Source organism: Leptopilina heterotoma, unplaced genomic scaffold (genome assembly GCF_015476425.1).
Source record: "Leptopilina heterotoma isolate Lh14 unplaced genomic scaffold, ASM1547642v1 Lhet_190, whole genome shotgun sequence".
Classification (NCBI taxonomy): domain Eukaryota; kingdom Metazoa; phylum Arthropoda; class Insecta; order Hymenoptera; family Figitidae; genus Leptopilina; species Leptopilina heterotoma.
The window spans coordinates 509,509-534,244 of NW_025110909.1; the positions used below are offsets into that span (position 1 = coordinate 509,509).

The 24,736-nt window shown below is 27.7% G+C and overlaps 1 protein-coding gene across 2 annotated transcripts; it reads right to left on the minus strand.

Moving 5' to 3' along the window:
* Window positions 1-314: 314 nt before the first annotated feature.
* LOC122500699 (eukaryotic translation initiation factor 5A) lies at window positions 315-24,630 on the minus strand. Of its 2 annotated transcripts, none has more exons than XM_043609755.1 (4): window positions 24,474-24,630; window positions 22,821-23,116; window positions 20,598-20,732; window positions 315-1,215 (listed from the first exon to the last, which is right to left on the minus strand). In XM_043609755.1, the coding sequence occupies exons 2-4, from the start codon at window positions 23,097-23,099 to the stop codon at window positions 1,144-1,146; spliced, it is 486 nt and encodes a 161-aa protein (XP_043465690.1). In that variant the 5' UTR covers window positions 23,100-23,116; window positions 24,474-24,630; the 3' UTR covers window positions 315-1,143. The 2 variants fall into 2 exon arrangements, with proteins under 2 accessions (XP_043465690.1, XP_043465691.1); XM_043609756.1 differs by having other exon boundaries at window positions 24,355-24,475.
* Between the last annotated feature and the right edge of the window lie 106 nt (window positions 24,631-24,736).

The following is a 24,736-nucleotide window of genomic DNA, read 5'->3' on the forward strand; positions in this document are numbered from 1 at the left end:
TTTTTGAATTACATTTTTCAATTTTTGGCACTATGCACTTATGCAAAAACAAGTTTACTCGTAACTCAAATGCTCGAATTAGAAGCTTCATTGCCTCGTTGAATTTAGAAAATAGCAAAAGTACTCATTGAATTTCCATAAAAGGTAATGGGAAAATCTTAGAAAACATATTAAACGAGGTCAGTGATTGCTTATACACATTAGTGGCGATTTGCGTGACATTAATTTACACTTAATGATATTGATTTTAAAATCGATAACATCTAACCTGAGAGAAAACACGAGTGTTTGGGAGTACAATTTTAAAAGACGAATTTTCAGCTTTCTCTGTTTATTCATCATTTTATAAAACAATCGTAGTAAAGTGTCCGCTCTACTGAGAAAGCTGTTTTGTTAAAAAATCAACAAAACATTCTCAGATTTACCGCGAAGCGACAACAGCCTTGATTTTAATTATATATATTTCAATTATATATCTTTAGTTTTGTTTTTCTTTTACCTTTATTTTTTACAAAAAACTATCCATCACTGGAGTAGCGACAATTTATATTAAAAAGTAAAAGTACTAGTGAGATATCGGTTTAAGAAACTTTGTAGAAAAAAATTTATCCGTTCGATAGAGTTGACGAAGGCTTTATAAGTAGCAAAACAGGTGTTTGACTTTATAAGGCATAACTTACAGAATTTCTCAAAAAGTATATATTTTCTTTTTTTTTTTGGTTATACCATGCCGACAACATACTTAGAATATCGCAATTTTATAGAATAAAAAAATCTCGTATGTGCGAAGGCTTTTTCAATTTTTATTTTTCTTAAAGAAAAGTTGTCGCCGTATTTCTTATATAACAAACAACGTGTGTATGTGTGTTGATGCATGGATAAGATGGGATTGCAAAATGCTTCTTCCCACTTTATAATCACATACATTACTTAAAAACTTTAGTGTAAGTCTGGATAAATAGCATGTAAGTGGATGTTTACTTTGTTAAAAAGTTATTTCTCTCCGCTGCTGAGTTTTCGCTGTTGTTGATATTGTTGGCTGTGATCTGTGTTCACTCGTTCTCTTGATTTGTTTTTACCAATGGAAAAATATCAATTGGTTAAGCGGGTTGTTGTGTTGTAAACGTTTGGAACTGAACACAATTATTTGTCAAGGGCAGTGTTGGTTTTGATGGCGATAACAACCTCCTCACCACAAGCTTTCAAAACGGTACACTGGAAAATAAAAAAAATTATTTCAATTTCCTCTTCTACTTAATTGTTCACTTGTAAATGTAAATAAATTAATGACGAACTTAAGTTACTGTCGCACATACTAGTAAATAATATTTTCCTAGGGGTACATAGCAGTTCCTCTAGATGTGCCGTTTATAAATTTTAAATAGTAAAGTAAGCGCATTTTCTTCCCCGATTTTCACATTTTTACGTGTATTTCTACAGCGCTATAATTAAAAAATCCCTCACGTCTATTCGTAATAGGTATCACAGTGGTTTTTCAGTTTGCCATAAAAGAAAAAGCAAAGATACATAATAAATAATTTTAGAAGTTAAGTTCTAAAATGCTAGAAAATTCTTGTCCAGTATAAACTCGGCAATGAAATAAAATTAATTTTTGAGAAACAATAGATTTAAATAATTCAAGGTTGGAGAAAAAAATTAAGGTGAATTCACGTCTTTTTCCCGTCTTTCAAGGTTCAAGTGCAACTTAAACTCGCACTTGTCTGATTTTTTTCATTCAAATTTTCTAATAATAACAGACTTTTAATATCACTTGTGATCAGTTTATAATAAACATTAAATAGAGGAGAGGTATGCAGGTTTTGTTTTTTAGGAATATTTTTAGACGTACAAAACTTAGCAAAGAGTTCTACATGTTACATAAAAATTATTGTCCACGTATACAACATTGCCTAAGAAAACAGTTTTTTAAATAAAAAAATTGTCTTATTTTTTCAATTGTATGCAGGGCTCGAACCAGTGAAAGTATTTAAAAATACGGACTTTACGGACCAAAAATGAAAAATTACGGACCATTTACGGACCAATTACTGCCAAAAATATATAAAAGAACATTTTATTTAAAACTATACATTAGATTTTTTCATAACTAAAAAACATGAAGATATCGATAACTCCAAGTCTTCGACTCGGAGCGATCGATTACTTCATGTTTTATAATAATTAAGGGGTTACACCACTTTGAAATTTTCAAAAAATTGAAAAAAATTTTTTTTGGTTAAAATACTCCTTATGGTCACCAAAATGATATGTCATTAGTTATATATCGATATTTCAAGTAAAAAGACAATTTTCGAACTGTTCAAGCAGGGTCGCGCGCCAACGTTTACATTGTAATGAAAACTTTAAACGCGTTTTTCTCAAAACTGTATTTTAAAAATCGCAGGGCTCGAACTAGGTCCGTAAATCCCGTAAAAGTCCGTAACTTTGCTTGAAGTCCGTAAAAGTCCGTTTTTTCGAAAAAAGGTCCGTAAAGTCCGTAATTCGATTAAAAAAGGTCCGTAAAGTACGTAAATTATACGATATAATTTGGATAATTTTAGAGAAATTACAAATGATTGAAGGAATTCAATTATTTTCAAAAGTAATAAAATTCTTTGCAAAAATTCAATTATGTTCAAAAATTTTTAAAAATTCTCGTCAAAATTTCAATTGTCTTTAGAAATAATTAAATTCTTCTCCGAAATATCAATGATTTTCAAAAACTTTAATAAAATTCTTGGAAAAATTTCAATTATTTTCAAAATTTTTCCTCAATTCAATGATTTTTAATAGGTATCTATACTATTATAATAAAATTTTCCAAAAGAATTCAATTATTTAAAAAAAATCTCCTCAAATTCTACACAAACCTTTAATTATTTTCAAAAAAAATAATAAAAAGTTTACAGGAATTTCATTATTTACAAATTTTTTTATAAATTTCTTCGCAATATTCAATTATTTTCATAAATAATAAAATTTGTACAGGCCCGTGTGGAAAAGTGGTGTTGGCCCACGCCGGGGGCCCGCATGGATCGTCCACATCCAGGAGGGGCCCACGTGGGTGATCCAGGCGAGGCCCCTCATGGAAACGACATGCTGATCGATAAGGGCGCCCGCATGGGCGATCCACGCGGTCGCCCTCGTCGGCCCCCTGCGTGGCCCTTGCGTTTGCCCTCATCTTTGCCCTCAACTTACTCTCACCTTTATTTTTCAAAATTAAGTTAATAAATTCATTATTTATTAATAATAAACAAGTTCAATTACACAGGCCTGCAAATTTTGGCTTAGTTCTGTTACAGAAAAAGTGGTAGGTGATTCTTATAGCTTTTTTGACGTAGAATACGAATCCGATTTCCAAAATGGCCCATCACGTCAGGATTTCTTGTAATATTGCCTTAAATAGCCAAAAAATGGCTATTTTGGCAACTTTTCGGAATTTTTTTTGGTTAGACAAAATTTTTTTTTTCAATTTGCAAAATTGCATCGTATAGTAATATATCTAAGCTTTAAAACCCATTTTTCAAAATTGCTTTACGATTTTTTAAAAAAAAGTTATGTAGATTTGAAATTAAATGCCATTTTGAACTTCTTTATACCTACATTTTCCTAAATAAAAAAATTTCAAATCTACATAACTTTTTTTTAAAAAATCGTAAAGCAATTTTGAAAAATGGGTTTTAAAGCTTAGATATATTACTATACGATGCAATTTTGCAAATTGAAAAAAAAAATTTTGTCTAACCAAAAAAAATTCCGAAAAGTGGCCAAAATAGCCATTTTTTGGCTATTTAAGGCAATATTACAAGAAATCCTGACGTGATGGGCCATTTTGGAAATCGGATTCGTAGTCTACATCAAAAAAGCTATAAGAATCACCTACCACTTTTTCTGTAACAGAACTAAGCCAAAATTTGCAGGCCTGTGTTATTAATAAATAACATTGTTACTCAACGATTTTAACTTTGAAAATTAAATTTTTTAATTTAATTTAATTAATTAATTAATTTAATAAATTTAATTAATTTAATTTAATTTTTTTTTTAATTAAATCGTGACCAAAAAAAAAAATCTGACGCACGCGGGTATAGAACCTACGACCTACGGACTATCAGACAAACGCTTATCATTCTATCTTTAATTATTATAAAACACGAAGTAATCGATCGCTCCGAGTCGAAGACTCGGAGTTATCGATATCTTCATGTTTTTTAGTTATGAAAAAATCTAATTTATAGTTTTAAGTAAAATGTTCTCTTCAGGGGCGTATCCAAAAAAAAAAAGCTTCGGGGGGGGGTTTATGGACTTTGATGAGAGGTGTACTCAGAATAAAATTAGAAATTTAGGCTTTAAGGGGATCCCACATACCGATAATGCAGATCAAAAATGGTTAAAAATCTGCAACGACCGTTTCTTGAAAAATATAAGGAATTATGACCTATAAATTTGTGAAAGTCATTTTTTATTATAAATACATAGGATGAGTATTTTATTTGTTGTAATTATTAAAAAAAATATATTGTTAGAAAATTAAATATGGTCAGTTTCCAAGAGCCCAAACTGCAACGACCTTTTCTTGAAAACAACAAAACAAAATAATTTTTCCATTTAGCAAACTTAATTTTAATAAAAAATACACATAATAAGATTCATTACATATGAAAACAACAATAAAAAACTTTAATTTATGTAAACTGTTTTGTATAGCAATTTACAACAAGAAGAACACATGTGACAGCTTTTAGTAGTTCATAGAACCAAGAGATGGCGCCAAAGGTTCCAAAACTAACCAATTTTGATTATTTTTAGCTTTAAATTAGCAACAATAAAATATAATGTTTTCTTTTCGAGAAAAAATTCATTAGTGATGAAAGACACACAATGAGAGAGATTTATTTTGTTCAAATTGTTAAAGAAAAGTTAATGCTAGTAAATTAAATATCAAGTCCCACCGAACAGCTGTCACATATACACTTTACAAAGAATAAAGTTTTTATTTATTCCTGAATGGCAAATGAGTCTCATCCTCCGTATTTTCCTACAAAATTAAATTTCCCAAATAGAAAAATTATTTTGTTTCGTTGTTTTCGAGAAATGGTCGTTGCAGTTTGAGCTAGTAGTCAAAGATGTGTTACAGGGAAACTGCCCATATTTAACTTTCTAACAATAATTTTTTTTAAATAATTACAACAAATAAAATACTCATCCTGTGTATTCATGATAAAAAATGAGTTTTCCAAATTTATAGGTAATAATATCTTATATTTTCCAAGAAACGGTCGTTGCAGATTTTTAATCATTTTAGATCTGCAATGTCGATAAGTGGGATCCCCTTAACATATATGTTTTTCCAAAATTTCGGAGGGGGGGTTGAACCCCTAAACCCCCCTCCGGATACGCCCCTGGTTCTCTTATATATTTTTGTCAGTAATTGGTCCGTAAATGGTCCGTAATTTTTCATTTTTGGTCCGTAAAGTCCGTATTTTTAAATACTTTCACTGGTTCGAGCCCTGAAATCGGTGGACACTCTAGCTGCCACAAATTTCAATCGATCCTCTTAGTTCTTTTTTTATTTTGTTTGTGATATAATTATCTAGCGAAATACGTACGGATTTTTCGAAATACAGTAGAACCTCGATTATCCGGCCCTCTATCAACCGGCACCTCTGTTAACCGTCTTCATTCCGAGATGAGATTTTTTTTTTATGTTTACAGTTAACATAATGTATAATATATTATTTGTCAATTTCGACCTGCATGACGACAAGTTTTGGTATATTTCTCTATATATAAAATTTTTTTATGTGTTTTCGTCACTTTGTTTATCTTTTTCTCTCCAATGCATTTATGACAGACAAAGAAATTCTTGACAGTGTGTCGTCTACGCACATATGCAACAAATAAATCACAAAGCAAAGTTAAACAAACAAAAATGACAGATTTTTTGTTACATAATTAACCTTTTGTGAATAAAAAATATTTTTAAAAAATCATAAATTTATGTACCTCTATTATCCTTCTTTTCGATTATCCGGCAGGGTGTTGGTCCGGTGCCTGTCGGATAATCGAGGTTCTACTGTATTAATATTTAAATTTTCTAGACAACTTTAAATAATGAAATTTAGGCAAAAATATGGACTTTTTCCTTCAAATCGATGCCATTTTGCGAAAAATAAATTTTTTTTTAAAACGGATACGTATTTCGCTAGATTTTGAGCTACAGAAACTAAAGCATTTTTACTTTTTGGTCAAGCTTAATTCTGGACCGAGTTATAGTGTCCACCGTATGGCGATACATTTTTAAAGCACTTTAACATATCATCTGTCAAACCGACAATTTAAAAAAAAAAAGAAATTTATATATATTTTTTTGTAGTTCAAGAGTAGTACAATACCCTAGTGTAATTTAATTTTCCTAAAAAAATTTCTATTCTTCAATAAAAATTGTTGAAAAAGCTTATGTTTTGAACGGGTCAAAGTGGTGTAACCCCTTAAAGATAGAGTGATAAAATAATTATCAATTCAATTATTATTTTCAAGAATTTTTAACTAAAATTCTTCTTAAAATCGATTATTTTTAATAATTTTCGAAAAAGTTCTTTGACAATTTTCAAATCCATTTCTTTACAATATTCAATTTTACGAAATTTAAATTATTTGTAAATTCTTCAATTGAGGCCTTGGATCCAATAACTCGCCCGACGCTCGGAGAAACGCGCAACTGCCAGTCAGTGAGCAGTGAGCGCCTCTGGGCCACTCACTGCTACCCGACTGGTATTAGCGCGTGCCTTCGAGCGTCGGGCGAGTTATTGGATCCAAGGCCTCAATTAAATATGTATTAGAAAATAAAAACTTCAAATAATATAAAAAAAATTCGCAATTAAAATTTCTCAAAAAAATTAATTCCACAGAATTGTTACTTAGTTAAAAATATGAAAAATTCAAATTTTCAAAGATTTGAATCTGAAACCTTTTCAAAATTTAATTATTTCTAAAACTTTAAGCTCTAATACTTTTAATATTCAATTATAATCTAAAATTTTAACTGAAATCCATTTTTAAATAAATTTTTATGAGAAAATTCAACGAGAATTTCATTATTTAAATACAAAAAAAAAACCAATTTATTGAAAATTTATTGAATAATTACATATGTTTCTTAAAATTGAATTCTTTTAAAGAATTGTATCAATCAATTTTCAAATAATTTGAATTCTTTTGCAAAATTTTATTAAAATAGTAGATATTAAAAATAATTAAATTAGGGAAAATTTTTGAAAATAATTGAAATTTTGCCAAGAAATTTATTAAATTTTTTGAAAATAATTCAATTTTTGAGAAGAATTTTATTATTTATAAAGATAATTGATAATTTACGCAAAGAATTGCATTAAAAATTTTGAATGCAATAATTTTATTCTTTAAAGAAATTTAATTAAAAATTTATTAAAAATAATATTTAAATTCTAATAAATAAATTGTAGCAAAGGTTATTAAAATAATTAAATTTCTTTGATAAATTTTAATAAAATTTTTTTTGGTAATAATAGTTAAAAAATAATACTTTCTGAACTTTACTGATTTCTTACTAAAAATATACATATTTTCTAGATTAGGAAATAATTTTAAAAAATGTAAACTTTTTTTTACAATTTTTTTAGAAATGAATTAAAAAGTTCAAATTTTTCAATTTAGATTTTTAAATTTCAGAACAAAATCTTTATTAATTATCGGCGTCATTATTTTTGCATAGCCAATAAAAATTGTGAACATCAAATTTTTTAATTTATGACAGTAATAAAAAAGTGTCGAAAAACTTTTAAAAAAAAATCATGAGTTGAGCCCTTTTTGAAGTTTCCCCTTTTTTTGCTTGTACATTTACACATAAAAGAATTTTAAATTCTAACTTTTCTAAATCTTTATTCTTTAAATGTTCGCTCAACGTTTTGGTACGTCCCAACTGGGTAACGTTCGGTTCGTGTTGCGCTCGTCTAGTGGATACGCGCCTTAAGAATTGCACCGAATAGTTATTTCACCTAATACAGAATATACGGTTTCGACGTTTTCCATCTCTGAAGAATATGGCGCCAAATTTGAAAAAAGTTTATTATTTTATTTATATATGAAGTAGAATTTATCACTCGGTCGAAATTTAAATATGTGAGAAGAAATCATTCTTTCCAAGTCAAATAAAAAGAGAAACTTCTTTTTAACGTTTCGACGATAACAATCGTCCTCATAAGAAACGATCAGAATCGTGTTTGAAGGCACGTGTGGACGGACGAATGTCACGTCGTCAACTCGTCAATTTATTATTTTATTATTTAAAAATTATTAATTATTACAAATATTGTTTAAACCAATTAACTACGCTAAATATCATTAGGGAAATTGTTTTAAACAATATTTGTAATAATTAATAATTGTTATATAATAAAATAATAAACTTTTTCAAATTTGGCACCGTTTTTGGTGCCATGGGACTCCACCCCCAAGTAGCACGTAATATTAGGAATATTCCAGCAATATGCCACGACATTGAGGCAATATTGGTAATGTTAAGGCAATGTTCTCAATGTCGCTGTAATATTACGTGCTACTGGGGCCCTTATTATGACATTTATAGGTTAGGAAAATAATAAATTAGAGAATTTAAATCTTAGAAAAAACGTATGTTATGTAAAATACGAATTAGGAAATATAAAAATTATGAAAAAGAATTATTTGGAAAAATGAATATTAGGAAAAATAAAAAATCGATTATAAAAAATTATTTAAAATATAATTACGGTAAGAAAAAAATTATACGAAATAATTATTCGAATAAAATAAAATTATAAAAACTGGTTATTATACAATAAAAAAATTTGTATAAAAAGTTATTAGATATTACAAAAATTTTGAAAAATACTTTTTCGATATAATAATAATAATTATGAGAAGTAACAATTCGGTAAAGTTATAGTTAGAAGAAATACAAGTTAGAAAATGTAGTAATTATAAAGAAGAATGATTAGGAGTAAAGAAAATTATTTCATTTCATTTCATTTATTATAAACCGTTCTTGCCCTTTCATACATAATTGTTCATAAAACTAAAAGTTACATAATCTTGTAACTTTCGAAAAAGTTAAAATTATTTTGAAAAACATTTATAAGAAAAAAGTTTTATAACAAATGATATTTCGATAAAATAAAATTTAGAGACTTTAGATTTTAGAACATTGACACATATTAAAAAAATATTATTAGGAACAATAAATTTTTTAAGAATTGGTAATTCTGTAATATTTGAGGAGCCGGGAAGAAGAACTCGCCGAGCGCTCCAACGCATGCGTTAATATCAGTCGGGTAGCAGTGACAGGCCCAGAGGCGCTTACTGCTCCCCGACTGATATTAAGGAGAGTCCAGAATAGAGTCGAACGCGCTGATAGTAACGCGCTCGTCCATATGGAATACATTAGACGAGCGCGTTGTATCAGCGCGTTCATACCGACTTCGACTCTATTCTGGACTCTCCTTTAGAGAATACGTTGGAGCGCTCGGCGAGTTCTTCTTCCCGGCTCCTCATTTGAATTATATTAGTGTAAATAAGAAATATAAAAAATAATAATTTTTAGAAATGATAATTCAGTTATTTGAAGATTATAAAAAATTTTCTTTCGCAGTATTAAACATTCTGTTAATTAGTCATTCAAAAAAATAATGTTTTTGACAATTATTCTTTCGATTAAAAGAAATTATAATTAATTCTTATTAGATAAAAAGAATTTCGATAAAATAAAGATTCGGAAAATAAAAATTGGAGACTTTTCATGCGCCTCGAATTAAAAATATAGTTAAACTTTATTAATCTGTCTCAAAGTACTGTCATTTTACACTGTAAAAATTTATGTAAAAGTAAAGTTTTATTCTGTTGAAGCTTTTTTATATGATACACACTTTCTGGATGTAAAATCTGTCACTACAATGCTGTCAATAGTTTTAAGCAAGGTTTAAAGTTTTATTCTTCGTAAGAAAGAGTGTTTATAAAATTAAACTTTTCAAAATTTGGTGAACGCCAAATATTTTAAGTTATTAGTATGTAAGATTTCTTCAAAATTCTTAGAACATTATGCATAATAGTGCGATAGACACAATTGTAGATCGTTATTACCGTAAATCACTGTTTCGGCAATGGCGGGACACTTATTGTCGGCAGTGTCCGGACACTGCTTGTTTAAATCTAATAAAATAGTACATTTTTAAATGACTTCGGTATTATTTTTTTTAAGTTTTGTCGGCAATATTTTTCATAACAATAACCTAATCTTAAAGTTGCGAATGTATTTTCAAATAATCTGTAACAATAAAAATAATAATCTTAACTCTTTTTTAGATGGTAAAAAATGTAAACAATTTAAAAGGGACACAAAGGAACCCAAATGCTTTGAAATTGAAAGCCGTAAAAGACATTGTAATTGAAAAATTTGCGATTTAAAGTAATGTCCCGCCACTGCCGACTCTCCCCTACTTATTTTTAAGGGTATTTCTATTCTAAAAAATTTTGGAAAGTATTTCAAAAAATAAATTGAAAAATTCTTCAAGTTGAACAGTAAAGTAAATTTTTTTCTCGTTTCAATAAATTAAAAACATTTTATAAAAAAATAAATTTTATAACTAAATAAACTCTTATAATTTTTTCTAACGAATTAATAGTTTAATTTGTCTTTGTATGAAAAATTTTTTTATTATGACAAATCAAACCAAAATAAATTGTGACATTAAAAGTGTCTGAAGTTGGACTCATATACAATCTGAACTTGCATAACCGCATAAGTGCAATAAAACTCATGATTCCGATGAAAAATTATCAAAATTTATATCAAATCATGTGTTTTATTAAATGTTATAAAAGAATTTTGAAAATATTTTAAATAATAATACTAAATGCAAAAGACCGAACAAATCTGTCGATTTTCTGAATTGACAGAAGTGAGAGAACATTAAAATTAATTTATCTCGAAATCATGACAAATGCAGTTATGCCTTTCTTCCACAGATTTTTATTAATTACTTTAGTTGTAATGAAGATTTTAATATTATTAGTTTATATTGAGAGTTAATCCCCTTTGTGTAATTTAATTCCAAAAAATACAAATATAAACTATAATTTTTGCTTTTTAGGTACCTTTCTTCGGAGCGCATTACACTTACATTAAAGTAGACGAAAAAATATAAAGAGAAAAATTATAGAAATTTAAAAATTTTGTTTTGTTCAGAATTTTTTACATTTAAACGAGTATTTTAAACATTTTAATAACATTTTATGAAACTGAAGTTACCTACGTTTATTCAATGACAATTTTTTCTTTTGCTAATTGTTTATTTTAATGTTAGAAGCCCTTTAAAAAAATACAAAAGATTTTACTAATTATTTATTTTAATGCTAGAAGTCATTTAAAAAAATTGTAAGAGGATCCAAGGCGGGGAAATCAGTGAGTTTTAATTTTTTTTTGTCGTGGATTTTCCAAATATTCGGAAATTTCAACTAAATTATTATTTCCTCGCTTCAGAAGCAATTTTTTTCTTTTGCTAATTCATTAAATAAAAGTTGGTAACTTCAGTTTAATAACATTTTTGGGTTTCTAAAATGCATTTAAATGTATTAATTTTAAAATTATACAAAAAGAAGATATTGATTAAAAGAAACTAAAATTTAGAAACACCATATTGATTTTAATTGTAAGCACTAAATTTAAAATCAAAAAGTTGTATAATCAGGGTTACCACAAAAATTTAATTTCGTTTTTCCCTGATTTCCAGCCAAAATTTTGACTTTTTCCCTGACCCTAAAGAATATTCTGATTCACTCTAAAAATGATTAGAAATACAAAAAAATGTTCTATTACATTTATTTACGAATTTACATAAGGTCATGTTATTCAGTGGTCACGTGTTCCCATAGTAAAGTATATGGAGCACGTGACCACTAAATAACATGACCTTAATTGTAAAATTATTCAAAAACACCATTAACTTCTTTTTTAAATAAATATTTAATCATTATTATTTTTCCATAGGAATTAAGATTTTCCAAACATTTAAATTTAAATCATTTTAAAATTCAATAACTGATAAAAATATTATTGTAAAACATGAAGAAATGGAACACTCCTAGTCTTCGACTCGGAGTAATCGATTTTTTCATATTTTATGATAATTAAAGATGACCGAGTGATGAAATCATTATTTTCTATTATAATATAAGAATATTATTACTGTAACTCCTTCAAAATTATATCCATCATTTCAATTCAATTATTTTTTTCTACAATTTTTAAATAAAATTCTTCAATATTCATCTTTTTGAAAAAAATTAGTTCCATAGAATTTTTAATTAAATGTATGAAAAATTCAAATTTTCAAAGATCTTAATTTGAAACTTTTACAAAATTCAATTATTATCTAAAACTTTTACTGAAATTAATTTTTAAATCAATTTTTATTAGAAAATTCTACGAGAATTTTATTAAAATTTTTGAAAATAATTGAATTTTTGTGATGAATATTGTTATTTATGATAAATAAATCCCTGAAAAGAATTTAAAAATTTTATTAAAATAGTAGAATATTGAAAATCATTGAATTAAGAAAAGTTTTTGAAATTAATTGAATTTTGCAATGAATGTTATTAAAATTCCTAAAAATAATTGAATTTTGTCGAAAAATTTTGCTATTCATTTAAAAAAATAATTGAAATGTTGACGACAATTTTCTATGATTTTTTGAAAGTAATTGAATTTCTGCGAAGAATTTGATTAATTTTGAAAATAATTTAATTCTTGTGATGAATATTGTTATTTATGAAAATAATTTAATTTTATTAAAATTCCTGAATAAAATTGAAGTTTGTAGAAGAATTTTGATGTTTATAAAGATAATTGAAAATTTGACGGGAATTTCTTAAAATTTTTGAAAATAATTGAATTTCTGAGAAAAATTTTAATATTTATTAAGATTGCGTTAAAATAAATTATTGTCTTAGATAGAAAAAATTTAATATTTTTTTAGAATTTGTGGTAATTTAATAATTTATGAGTCAAACACAAAAATTGAAAATATTGTTATAAATTCTAAACATTTAATTTTTTCCAGTACTTTTAATAAAATTCCCTGACTTTTCCCTGATTTCCCAGACTAATTCCCTGACCTGTAGCAACCCTGATAATCTCAACTTGAAAACTTGAAATTTTTACGATTCAAATACAAAAAATTAAATTTTTAGAATCAGACTTTACAAAATTCCATATTTCTCAGGTCTGTGGCAACCCTGGGTTTTAATAGCATTTTGTGCTTGAAAGACACCTGTATATAATGGAAGATTTACTTTTCAATGTTAGAAAAAATAGATATTTTTTTCTAATTTTATGAATTCGAAAAAATACTCTTTAGGAAAAATTTAACTTTTCTAAATATGTACATTTTTAGTATACATGTAGGTTACTTTTTATTATAGCGTTAAATGAGATGAAAAAGCCTCTTGCAATATTTCGCAAAACACTTGTAGTTTAGTTATCTTATCAGCTAGGAACAGAATTTGACAATGATTTTAGAGTTGAAAAATTAAATTTTCAGAGGTAGTTCAAAATTTGCAATAATTAAAAATTACTGATTTTATAGTTGATGAAAAAATTCGAAAGTGGACCCCACCAGGCTACTGAATTGTTTTTTGTCGATAACAGTCAACTGAGTGGGCAGAGAGTTAACATGGAAAAGTTAATTCCTATAATATTTTGATCCAACTTTATTTTTTTATGAGGTAAATTTTTCAATCATTATACTGCCTTAGTTACCGATAATTTGTGACATTTGTATCTGGTTACGGAAGGGAGTCTATTCTGGAGCAAAAAACTAATTAACTCATACACGGAAAAAAAAAGTTCACGAATCTCTCGTGAACTAGTATATCACTTTTGGATGGGACACAAAATTCTTGAAAATCAACAAACACAGTTCGTCAAAATTTCATCAACTCCTTCACTAGAAACATAGTACGGTTTCCGAACTTTTCGTCAAAGTTAACGAAAAATTCGTGAACTTTTAAAAAATGCTAAAAACAAGAAAAAATAATTTCCAGACACTACTTTTTTATAGTATTTCACTTTATTTGATAACTTGACGCCTATTACGCACCCAACTACACAGAATACACAATTTTATCGCCATTAAAATTCGTAATTCGCTTCACGGGATTCGAACCTAGTACCTATACCCTATAACATAATATTTCTAACAACTAACCGCCACGGCTAAATCTAGATACACTGTCCTTCGACAAACGAAACGATTAGCTTTGTCTGCTGTAAAACTCAGGACCGTGCAAAGTAGAAATCGTAACCCTTATCGTAACTTTTAATTCATTTTATGAATTATTTGTTTCACAAAGGAAATTAGCAAACAAAAATATTCACTAAGTAATAAAAAACACTGATTCTAAATAATAACTTTCATCAAAGAATTTTCCCGAATGTAAACACCGATGACACCGACTGAATGATGAATGCTTGATCAGCCATATTTGATGCGCATACTACTGACACTCGCGAGTTCACGATTTTTTCGTGAACTTGTACCTCTACTTTTGACGAACTACTCTTCCTTAACAGTTCATCAAAAATTCATTAACTTTGTTTCAGTTTTTCGTTGACGTTCGCTATTTCTAATCAAAAGTGAATGAAAATTTTGAAATTTTGTGTCCCATCCAAAAGTGATATACTAGTTCACGAAAGATTCGTGAACTTTTTTTTTCCGTGTAGGAAATAAAAATACACTTGAACGCCGGTATAGCGGATTTTTAGGGTTGAGAGCAATTAACCTCCCTACGGTTTGTCCCGAGTTAACTCGGGGTAAATTAACTGTACCAAAACGGTTAACCCCGAGTACACGGAAAAAAAGTACGTGAATCCTTCCTTGAAAGTGCTTGACTTTTGGATAGGACACAAAATACAAGGCTGTATCATACTTTTTATTAGAAAATATAGAAAAGTCCTAGAGTTATTCTAGTAGGTACTAGTATGGGCAACAGTGTTTTTTAAATTTTAACGAAAAGTCATTTGTTCAGTTTTATAAAGTACGTGAAAGATTAGTTGACTGCGCTTGAAAATTCTGTAGAGCATGCGCAGTGTGCGTTGCGCGTTTCTACCCAAGGTAAATGCCAGCTGATCGTCTGTTTCCATTTGTGTTAATTTCAGATGTGAATATACTATTGTTTTATGAAAAACAAATAGTGTTAATATATATTTGTCTTCAAGAATTGACTTTCAAAAAAATATTTTTTATTTTGTGTTTCTCACAAAACAGAATGTTATGTAAGTCTCAGTTTTCAGTGAAATAGCATATCTCAGAAGTCGTGAAAAATTTCACCATGTGGTATATAAGAACAATTCGATACGTACTTTTAAGTGTTAAGTGTGTGGGGCATTCCATTTCAAATCGTTCCACCGACAAAAAACAATCGCAAGGAGAGCGATTTTCTAATAAATATAATTATTTAAAAATTTAATTATTTGTAACATATTATACACTGAATCGAAAGAGAATTTCATGAACTTTATAATGCTATTTTTATTTTTTTAAATTTTTCTCAATTTCGTAGAGAAATTCCTGTTTGAAAGTTTAAACTCTTAATATCTCAAAACACCCCCCCGTCGATTTTTATCAAAATTATATGAAAATAAAGCTTAACTTTTCTAGTTTCCATTCCCTTATAATATATTATGGACATTTAATGGGATTAATAGAAAAAAAAGTGTTTAAAAAATGTGTTTTTGAAAAATTTGACAAATGTTACGAAGTTGAATCCTAACTAACCTTCAACTTCGTACCATTTGTCAAATTTTTCAAAAACACATTTTTTAAACAATTTTTTTTCTATTAATCCCATTAAATGTCCATAATATATTATACGGGAATGGAAACTAGAAAAGTTAAGCTTTATTTTCATATAATTTTGATAAAAATCGACGGGGGGGTGTTTTGAGGTATTAAGAGTTTAAACTTTCAAACAGGAATTTCTCTACGAAATTGAGAAAAATTTAAAAAAATAAAAATTTTAGCATTATAAAGTTCATGAAATTCTCTTTTGATTCAGTGTATAATATGTTACAAATAATTTAATTTTTTAATAATTATATTTATTAGAAAATCGCTCTCCTTGCGATTGTTTTTTGTCGGTGGAACGATTTGAAATGGAATGCCTCGTGTGTTTATATTTAATAGAGATGTGCAAAAAGCTCGAAAAGTCGAGCCGAGCCGAGCCAAAATTTTTTCGGGCCGAGCCGAGCCGAGCCCGAGCCGGCTCGATGTATCGAGTACTCGAGTGACTTCGAGTACTCGAAAAATTCGAGTACTCGGGTAAATTCGAGTACTCGATTAAATTCGAGCACTCGAGTGAATTCGAGTACTCGAATTTTTCGAGTACTCGAATGGATTCGAGCTTTTGACTTACTAAAAAAACTATTAATAAGTAAAAAATTTCGAATTTTTTTGAATTACTGAATCAATATTTCTATTTGCTAAATATAATAAATGCGAAAATTCTATGAATTTTCTCTAGAACTCGAATTTACTCAGAGCTCGAAAAAATTCGAGTACTCGAATTCCCTCGAGTGCTCGAAAAATTCGAGTACTCGAATTAACTCGAGTACTCGAAACTATTCGAGCTTTTTACACAGCTCGGCTCGGCTCGAACTCGGCTCGAGCTCGAACTGATTAGGCTCGGCTCGGCTCGGCCCGAAAAATGAAAAGCTCGAAAAAGCTCGCTCGAGCCTCGAGCTTTTTGCACAACTCTAATATTTAAGTTATACGCGAATATATGTGTGTGTTATAGGTTAGTTCATAAGTGTTGACGAACGTCGAAAAGTGATACAATAATTGTTCTTTGTTTGTGTGATTAATTATCCAAATATGTGAATGAATGAGTGAATTTCAGAAAAACTGTGTGAACAAGTGGAAATTATTTTTTTTACTTTACAATTTTTTTGAAAGTCAATGAAATTCTCAAGCAAGGTACTAGAAATTTTCATTGACTGCTTTTGAAACTCTCATGCAAAAGTACTAGACTATTTTTAGTATTTTGTGTCGTATCCAAAAGTCAAGTACCGAGTCAATGAAAATTTCACGTACTTTTTTTTCCGTGTATACTCGGGATAACTAAATATTTTATAACTCGTCAACAATACATCGGAATTACATGATCTAAAGTGGAAATTGAAGCTTTTCAAAAATATTTGTTAGCAATGACAAAAATTTTTTTTATCAAAGTTACATAACTTTAAATGTTAGTTAAACAAGCAAGTTTTTTAATAAGTGGATAATGTGCATTTAATCAAAAAGTTTATGAAATCAGCTTATGAAAATCATTACTCGGGGGGTTTTCGGGGTCTCTGATTACGAATCTGGCATCATATATTTATAATTCAAAATGGCTGATCAAAAATGGCGGATATTAAAAAAAATTTTTTGATTAAAAATAAAAATTTTTTGAAAAAGGTCCGCCATTTAAAAAATTATTTTTTAATAATGATTTTTTCTTTATATTCAGAAACTAAAAATCTTTATTCCCAAAAGTTAATATAAAAATGACATGAAAGAACTCTACCAATAAAAAAAGTTTATTAATAAATAGGTACTTTCGTGAACAGTAATGTACGCCCCTAATTTTCTTGACCAGCCTTATTAAAGGTGCTGTTCACTTTGACAGACGACTCCATTGGACAGTCTGCTAAATCGGCGTTCGAGAGTATTTTATTTCGGCTCTTTACGAATTAATTGAAATAACAGGTAAAGTTCATGGTCTAATGGTCAATTTAAGGTATTTGTCGCGCGACTGGTCACTGTCAAAAGTTTGTATCCGTTGACTGTACTTATGAAACGATTATGAATGCGAGTTTCCGAAAAACTTTTGCGGACGTACAGTTTGACACACAGATGTTCTCAAAGTATATTCATAACCTCTCGCATGAAAAACGATCGTGGCAACGTCGCAAGTTTGGCGTATGGCCGTCTTTAAAATTTCGCGCCAAAAGTAGCAGACAAGCTGTAGTATTTAACAAGCGCTATTGCCACGTTTACAAATTCACCTGTCATTTACAATAAATGTTAAAATAAATTTTCAAGTTTGATGTTAAATATCTTTTAAACAAGACGGTGAAAAATTTTCATTTTCTTTATAAAAGTTCATTTTGGTTCAATAAATAAAACTTTAGTTTTTCTAAAAAATCTGTCGATTAGTATTAGTGCAAAAATTAAAAATCTGTGGTTTTCATATGGTTTTCCTATACCGTACATGTTAAAAATCGAAACTTTGATTTCATTTTTTGAGACTTACAGACGGTCAATTTTATTTTAATAGGCCTTATTTTGTAGATAAATATCCAAAGAATAATTATGTAATGAAATTTAAAAAAATTCTGTCGAAAACGAATTTACGCGACAAATACCTTAAGGAACTTTTTATTTTTATGTAATGTAAAAAAAGAAATGTTCTTAGTGTTTCGTGAAAAATAATTGATTAATTCATTGACTGGGAAAAGAAAGATGCCATTCGTATTAAGAATTGACGAACATACCATATCAGATTTTTCGTTTATTTTAGGTTTACTTTTTAGGCAATTTTTATATTTGAATTCAATTTGAACTTTAAATCTTAATTTTAAAGTATAAGTTTTTATAATGTTTGCTTTTTTGTTATATTGCTGTCAACCTGAAGCAGACAAACAAAGTGACATTTGAAATGGCGTGTTATAAAAATTCTTAATTCAAAAGTTATCTTCATCCAATCGCCGAATTACATTAATCAACAAAGACTGAATAATGTTACCTACATATTACAAAAATTCGGTTTTTAATATAAATATAAAACTTAGTAGAACTAAAAATTAGACAAGTGCGGGGTTGCACATTCGCACTGAAATGACGGGTTTAGTACACCAATATTAAAATCTTTTGGTACAAAAAAATAAATGAAAAAGAAATATTGACAAAATAATTAATTAAAGAAAATTTTTTTGAAAATAAATTAGAAAAAATTTTCTTAAATTAATTATTTGTGATCAGCCTGTAAAAATAAACTAGTGTACCAATTTTTAGCTAATTAGGTCAAATAATGTAGAAGTTAGGGGGAAAAACGTTTTTTCAACACAACAAATTTTTAGTTTTTCCTTGACAACGCTATGGCCATCTTATAAAATATAAAATAAACTCTTATAAATAAATTATGAGTAATTAATACACATATTTCATTCTAAATAATTTAAATGCACACAAATATTTTCATTTATATATTGTCCGGGGAAAACAACCGAAAAACCGAAACCTTTAACCCAAAAAACAGAAATTTTTAAGAGACCGAAAACAAGAAACCGTAATTATTCACATTAAAAACCGAAACCCTAATTCTTTGAAAAACAACCGTAACAGAAATACCGAAACCGAACTTTTTTAGAAGAATACAGAAAAGAGGAAACCGAAACCGATAAAATTTCGGTTGCTATCATTTTAAAAAAATTCTATAAAAGCGAGAAGACCAAAATTTTGTATCATGTGTAAATTTGTATAAAAATAAATAAATATTTTGATTATAAAATTTTTTCTCGAAAACTGATATTTTTGTTTTTTTAGAAAATACTATCAATATTAATAATAATAATATTTTAACTATTTAAATGTTAATTATTTATTCTTCTAGAGATCTGCATTGTGTTGGATGAACCATCTTAATTTTTATAAAATTTTTTGCGTAATATTGTCAGGGTGGCCGCAAGATTGACTTTATCAATTTCCCTGACATTTTACTGACATAACAACGAATTTCCCTGACAAAATTTTTTTTGTTTAGAGCAAAAAATGTATTGCGTGACCGTCTTAATTTCTTTAATCGCCCTGACAAAAAAATTTTTCCTGACATTTCCCTTACTTTACTGACAAAGAATTTTTTTCCTGACGTTTCCCTTCTTCTTTAATTGTCCTGACAAAAAAATTTTTCCTGACATTTCCCTGACTTTACTGACAAAAAATTTTTTTCCTGACATTTCCCTGACTTTACTGACAAAATATTTTTTTCCCTGACTTTACTGACATGTGGCCACCCTGTATTATTTAAGCCTCAAAAAGTAAAAATCATATCTATATTATGTTGTAGTGCTAATAATCTAAATAAAAAATAAAACGAACTGAATTCTAACATCGAGTCTAAATTTCATGATATCACTCTGAAATATATTTAAAAAAAAAAGAAAAACTTCTTTATTTTTGATTAGAAAAAGCTGAAAAGGAGAACAAATCACCAAAAACGTGGAAAAAGGTGACAAAATTGAAAAAAGGGGATATCTGTGATAACTGTTAATGCATAACCAAAAAGTAGACAAAGAAAATGTTTAATATAGAAAAGATCTTGTAAAACTCATTGTTATAAGCAGTTGTTCGGTATTGATAAATAATGAATAATTAAATATAAATAAATTATGAACCTAACATAAAAAGTAATTTGATGAGTGTTTTTATATAACTAATATTACATAAGATAAAAGCATGTGAACTTGAAATTAAGTAACTTACCAATAAGTCTTTTCCTCCGTCAAAATCAGTGCGTATCTGACTTCCTAACTCACCGTCGGGAACTTTCAGATCCTCGCGGATGTCTCCATTGTCTGACATCAAAGTTAAGTAGCCATCGTCGGATATATCTGTTAGCTGAAAGAATAATTAAGTTATTTTAATTTAAATAATAAGATTTATATATAATCAGGGATATTTAACTGTTTTCATATTCAATTACATGAGACAAATCCTAAAAGTCATTGAGCACGTGACATCTTTCGAAGTCTTTTTATCAATAATCTATTACATTTCAATAACAATTTACTATTCTTAACATTTATTCAACAAAAGTATAGTACTTCAATTACTTAATTCAATTTTACTTTCATTTAAGCGTCCATATAATAATTATATATTACAACGGAAATCAAAGTAATTTCCTACCATAATTTTTTTTAGGTAAAAAGGTTATTTTTAAAGTATTTTTATGACTGTTTCTTAACTCACTGTAATAAAAATATGTTTTTAAAATATTAAGTATTAATATCAAGTTCTAACTGAGTCAAGAGAATTGTGAAAAAATGTACTGAGTATTTAAACATATATTAATAATGAAACTTGTAGAAATGAAAAAAATGCAGTTCACAATTTGTCTCATTTACGGATTAAAATTTTATTTTTGTTCGACTCGGAGTGATTGGTTTCTTCATTTTTTATAATAAATGAAATATAACCGAGTGATAAGATCATTATTTTATATAATAAGAATATTTTTACTGTAATTTTTTCAAAATTATTTTTATCATTTTAATTCAATTATTATTTTCTAGAATTTTTAAATAAAATTATTCTTTAAATCAATTATCCTTAATAATTTTTGAAAAAGTCCTTTGAGAATTTTCAAATCCATTTGTTTACAGTTAAATTTTACGAAATTTCAATTATTCAGAAATTCTTCAATTGAATACGTATTAAAAAATAAACACTTCAAGTAATTTCAGAAAAAAATTCAATTAAACTTTTTCAAAATAATTAATTCTATAGAATTGTTGGTTATAAGTATGAAAAATTAAGATTTTCAAAGAATTTAATTTGAAACCTTATAACAATATAATATAAGTATATTGTTTTTAATATTCAAATATTATTTGAATATTTGAATAATAAATATTCAAATCTAAAATTTTAACTGAAATTAATTTTTAAATCAATTTTTATTAGAAAATTCTGCGTGAATTCAATTATTTAAATGCAAAAATACATAATTTATTGAATAATTAAATATTTCTAAAAATTGAATACTCATAAAGAATTTTATCAAAACATTTTTAAATAATTGATTTCTTTTGACGATTTTTAATAAAATTGTTAAGAACAATTACGATTATCCAGGAATTCGATTAAAATTGTATAAAAAATAATTGAAATTCTGCGATGAGTTTTATTTATGAAAATAATTGAATTCTTAAAAAGAATTTTATTATTTATTAAAATAATTCAATTCCTGTAAAATTTTTTTTAATTATTGAAAATAATTAAATTATTGCGAAGAAATTTATAAAAAATTTGTAAATAATAGAATTCATATTATGAAATTGAGGAAAACTTTTGAAAATAATTGAAATTTTTGCCAAAATTTTTTAAGAATTTGAATTTTGACAAGAATTTTATTAAAATTTTTAAAAATAATTGAATTTTGGAAAATAATTTGATTACTTTTGAAAATAATTGAATTTATGGAATCATTTATTATTTTTCAAAAAATCAATTATTTTTTAGTGTTTTTGAGTTAAGTTCGTCTATAAATCCACTATTTTTAATAATTAATTAAATATATATTAAAAAATTTAACAAATTTCAGAAGAATTTGAATTATTAAAATTTTTAAAAACCTAAGTAATCTTTAAATTTTCTAATGAAATTCATTGAAAATTGATAAAATTTCGATATTCATCTATTTATGAAAATTGTAAACGCAACTCTTTGAAAATTCAATTAATTTTTAACTACATAAGTAAAATTATTATACCAGAACTTAGACTTTTGTGTATGCTTTTGTTTTTTCAATATTTCTCATATGTATGAATTTAAAAGCTTTTTTTGCTTATAATAATTTTTACTTTTATTTTCAAAATATAATTTAATATGAAAATGAAAAATGTTTTTAAGTATGTTTATGTACCATACAAAAAGAAACAACACGTTATTTTAGCTGCTGTCATTAAAAAAACCTGATTGTACCTGATAATCTTCTCTTTTAACGAATGGCACATCCATATTGTGTGTGGAAGGACAAATGTCTTCGTATTTTTTGGAATTAAATATATCGATGCCTACGAGGTGAACCTTAGCGTGACCGTGCTTGCCGGTCTTGGAAGTTGACATCTCAACAATCTTGCAGGGTCGAGATTTCAACATCACGAAACCATTTTTGCGAAGTGCAGAACATTGCATAGGGTAAGTTACAGAGGCACCTGAGTCTCCAGACTCGAAATGACTGTCTTCCATTACATCTGCCATCTTTGATTAAATAGGTGCTACAAAAATATAAGTAATTATTTCACGTTCTCCATTCGAAACAATTATTTTTTTATTTTTCCAAACAAAAACTTTAAATCCAACAGTATTTTACAAATGCTTCAATTTATCGACATGCACTTTCTAAGCTTTATCTCATTTCATTTACTACACATTTTGGTTCGCGATAAAAACCAAGTAAAACAATTATAAATATTCGGAAAAAGTTCAAGTTCAGTAATTAAAACAACACTTTAACAGTAGGAGCAATGAACTAATTACTAATAGTTTTAATAAACAATCATAATAAATAAAAATATTTCATATCTATGCAACAACATTTTGACGTGTTTATTGAAGTGAAATAAATTTTAAATGGCTTACAAAATAAACTGTTACAATTGCAGGAATGATATTGCAAATAAATCTATGAATAGCAAAAAAGCAAACCAAAAAAAGAAAAAATTCCAATTCGACTGCCGGCGAAATCGGCGAAGTTGGCCATATGTTTTCATTTTCTCAAGCATACTTATATAAAAAAAGAAAAAATGATCTATGAAAATTCTCTATCGAAATAAATTTTCCTAACATTATATATACAAGACATTTGCAATTCATACTTTCTCCCACCTTCCTACTCACTATATCTATGTATATAAATAATTAACCAAGACATTTTTGTTGAAATCGAGTAAAAAACATGGAAATAATTTGTCAGTATGGGTGTGGAATTCCTAAGAAAACTGTCAACGACAAATATTGAGAAAAAATGTGTTGAAATTCTATAGGTAAAAGTAATGAGCAGACTTGGAAATACCGGGGAGAAAACCCATGTGGCAGGGGATCAAATCCCGAAGCTTGACACTGTTAAATAGAAAAATTCATCAAAAGAAGAGAGATACTCTAGAAATGATTTTTTTACAGTTTCAAAGTGATTGAAAATGCAGAATATTCGAGTTGCAAGATGAAAAACACAAATTGCAGAAGCTAACCAAAGAATACGAAACGTAAGGTACTGATTTTTCACTGAAAACAATGAATCTTGATCTGATTGTAGCAGGTCCCTCAAAAGAGGTAAAAAAAGCATGCAAAAATTTGGAACACTATTTTTGAACAATTCCGTTGTTTGTAAAATAATTTGGAGAAAGTAAGGGCGAAGATGGCGCGAAACAGCGTTAGCCACATTGCCAGCGGCCCGTTGTCATCTACAAGGCACCCAAAATATTCAATTATATATTTTATTTAAAGAGAAACCAACACTTTTTCCGATGATAAACACCAGTCCAACTTTAACTGTTAATTTAAAAAAGTTTTTTTCACGTTTGAGCAAATGATTATTAATAAATTTCACTAAAATTAAGGTCTCAATATACTCACATGTGATCAAAATGGATACTCTAACCAGAAAAGATCTTGGAGCGACTGCGCAGTACACTGATCATACACGGGGTCTACTCAAGTGGAATCACGGTTTTTACATTTTGGACAATACGCCGAGTAGGCCAACGCAAAGCCACGCAACACACAGAATCGTCACGTAAGACGTAAGATGGAAACATGATATAGAAAATGATGAAGAACATTTCTATTTCTTTTCTCCTCAGGGTGGAGTCCCATGACAGCGTTTTGCGTTGCGTCGT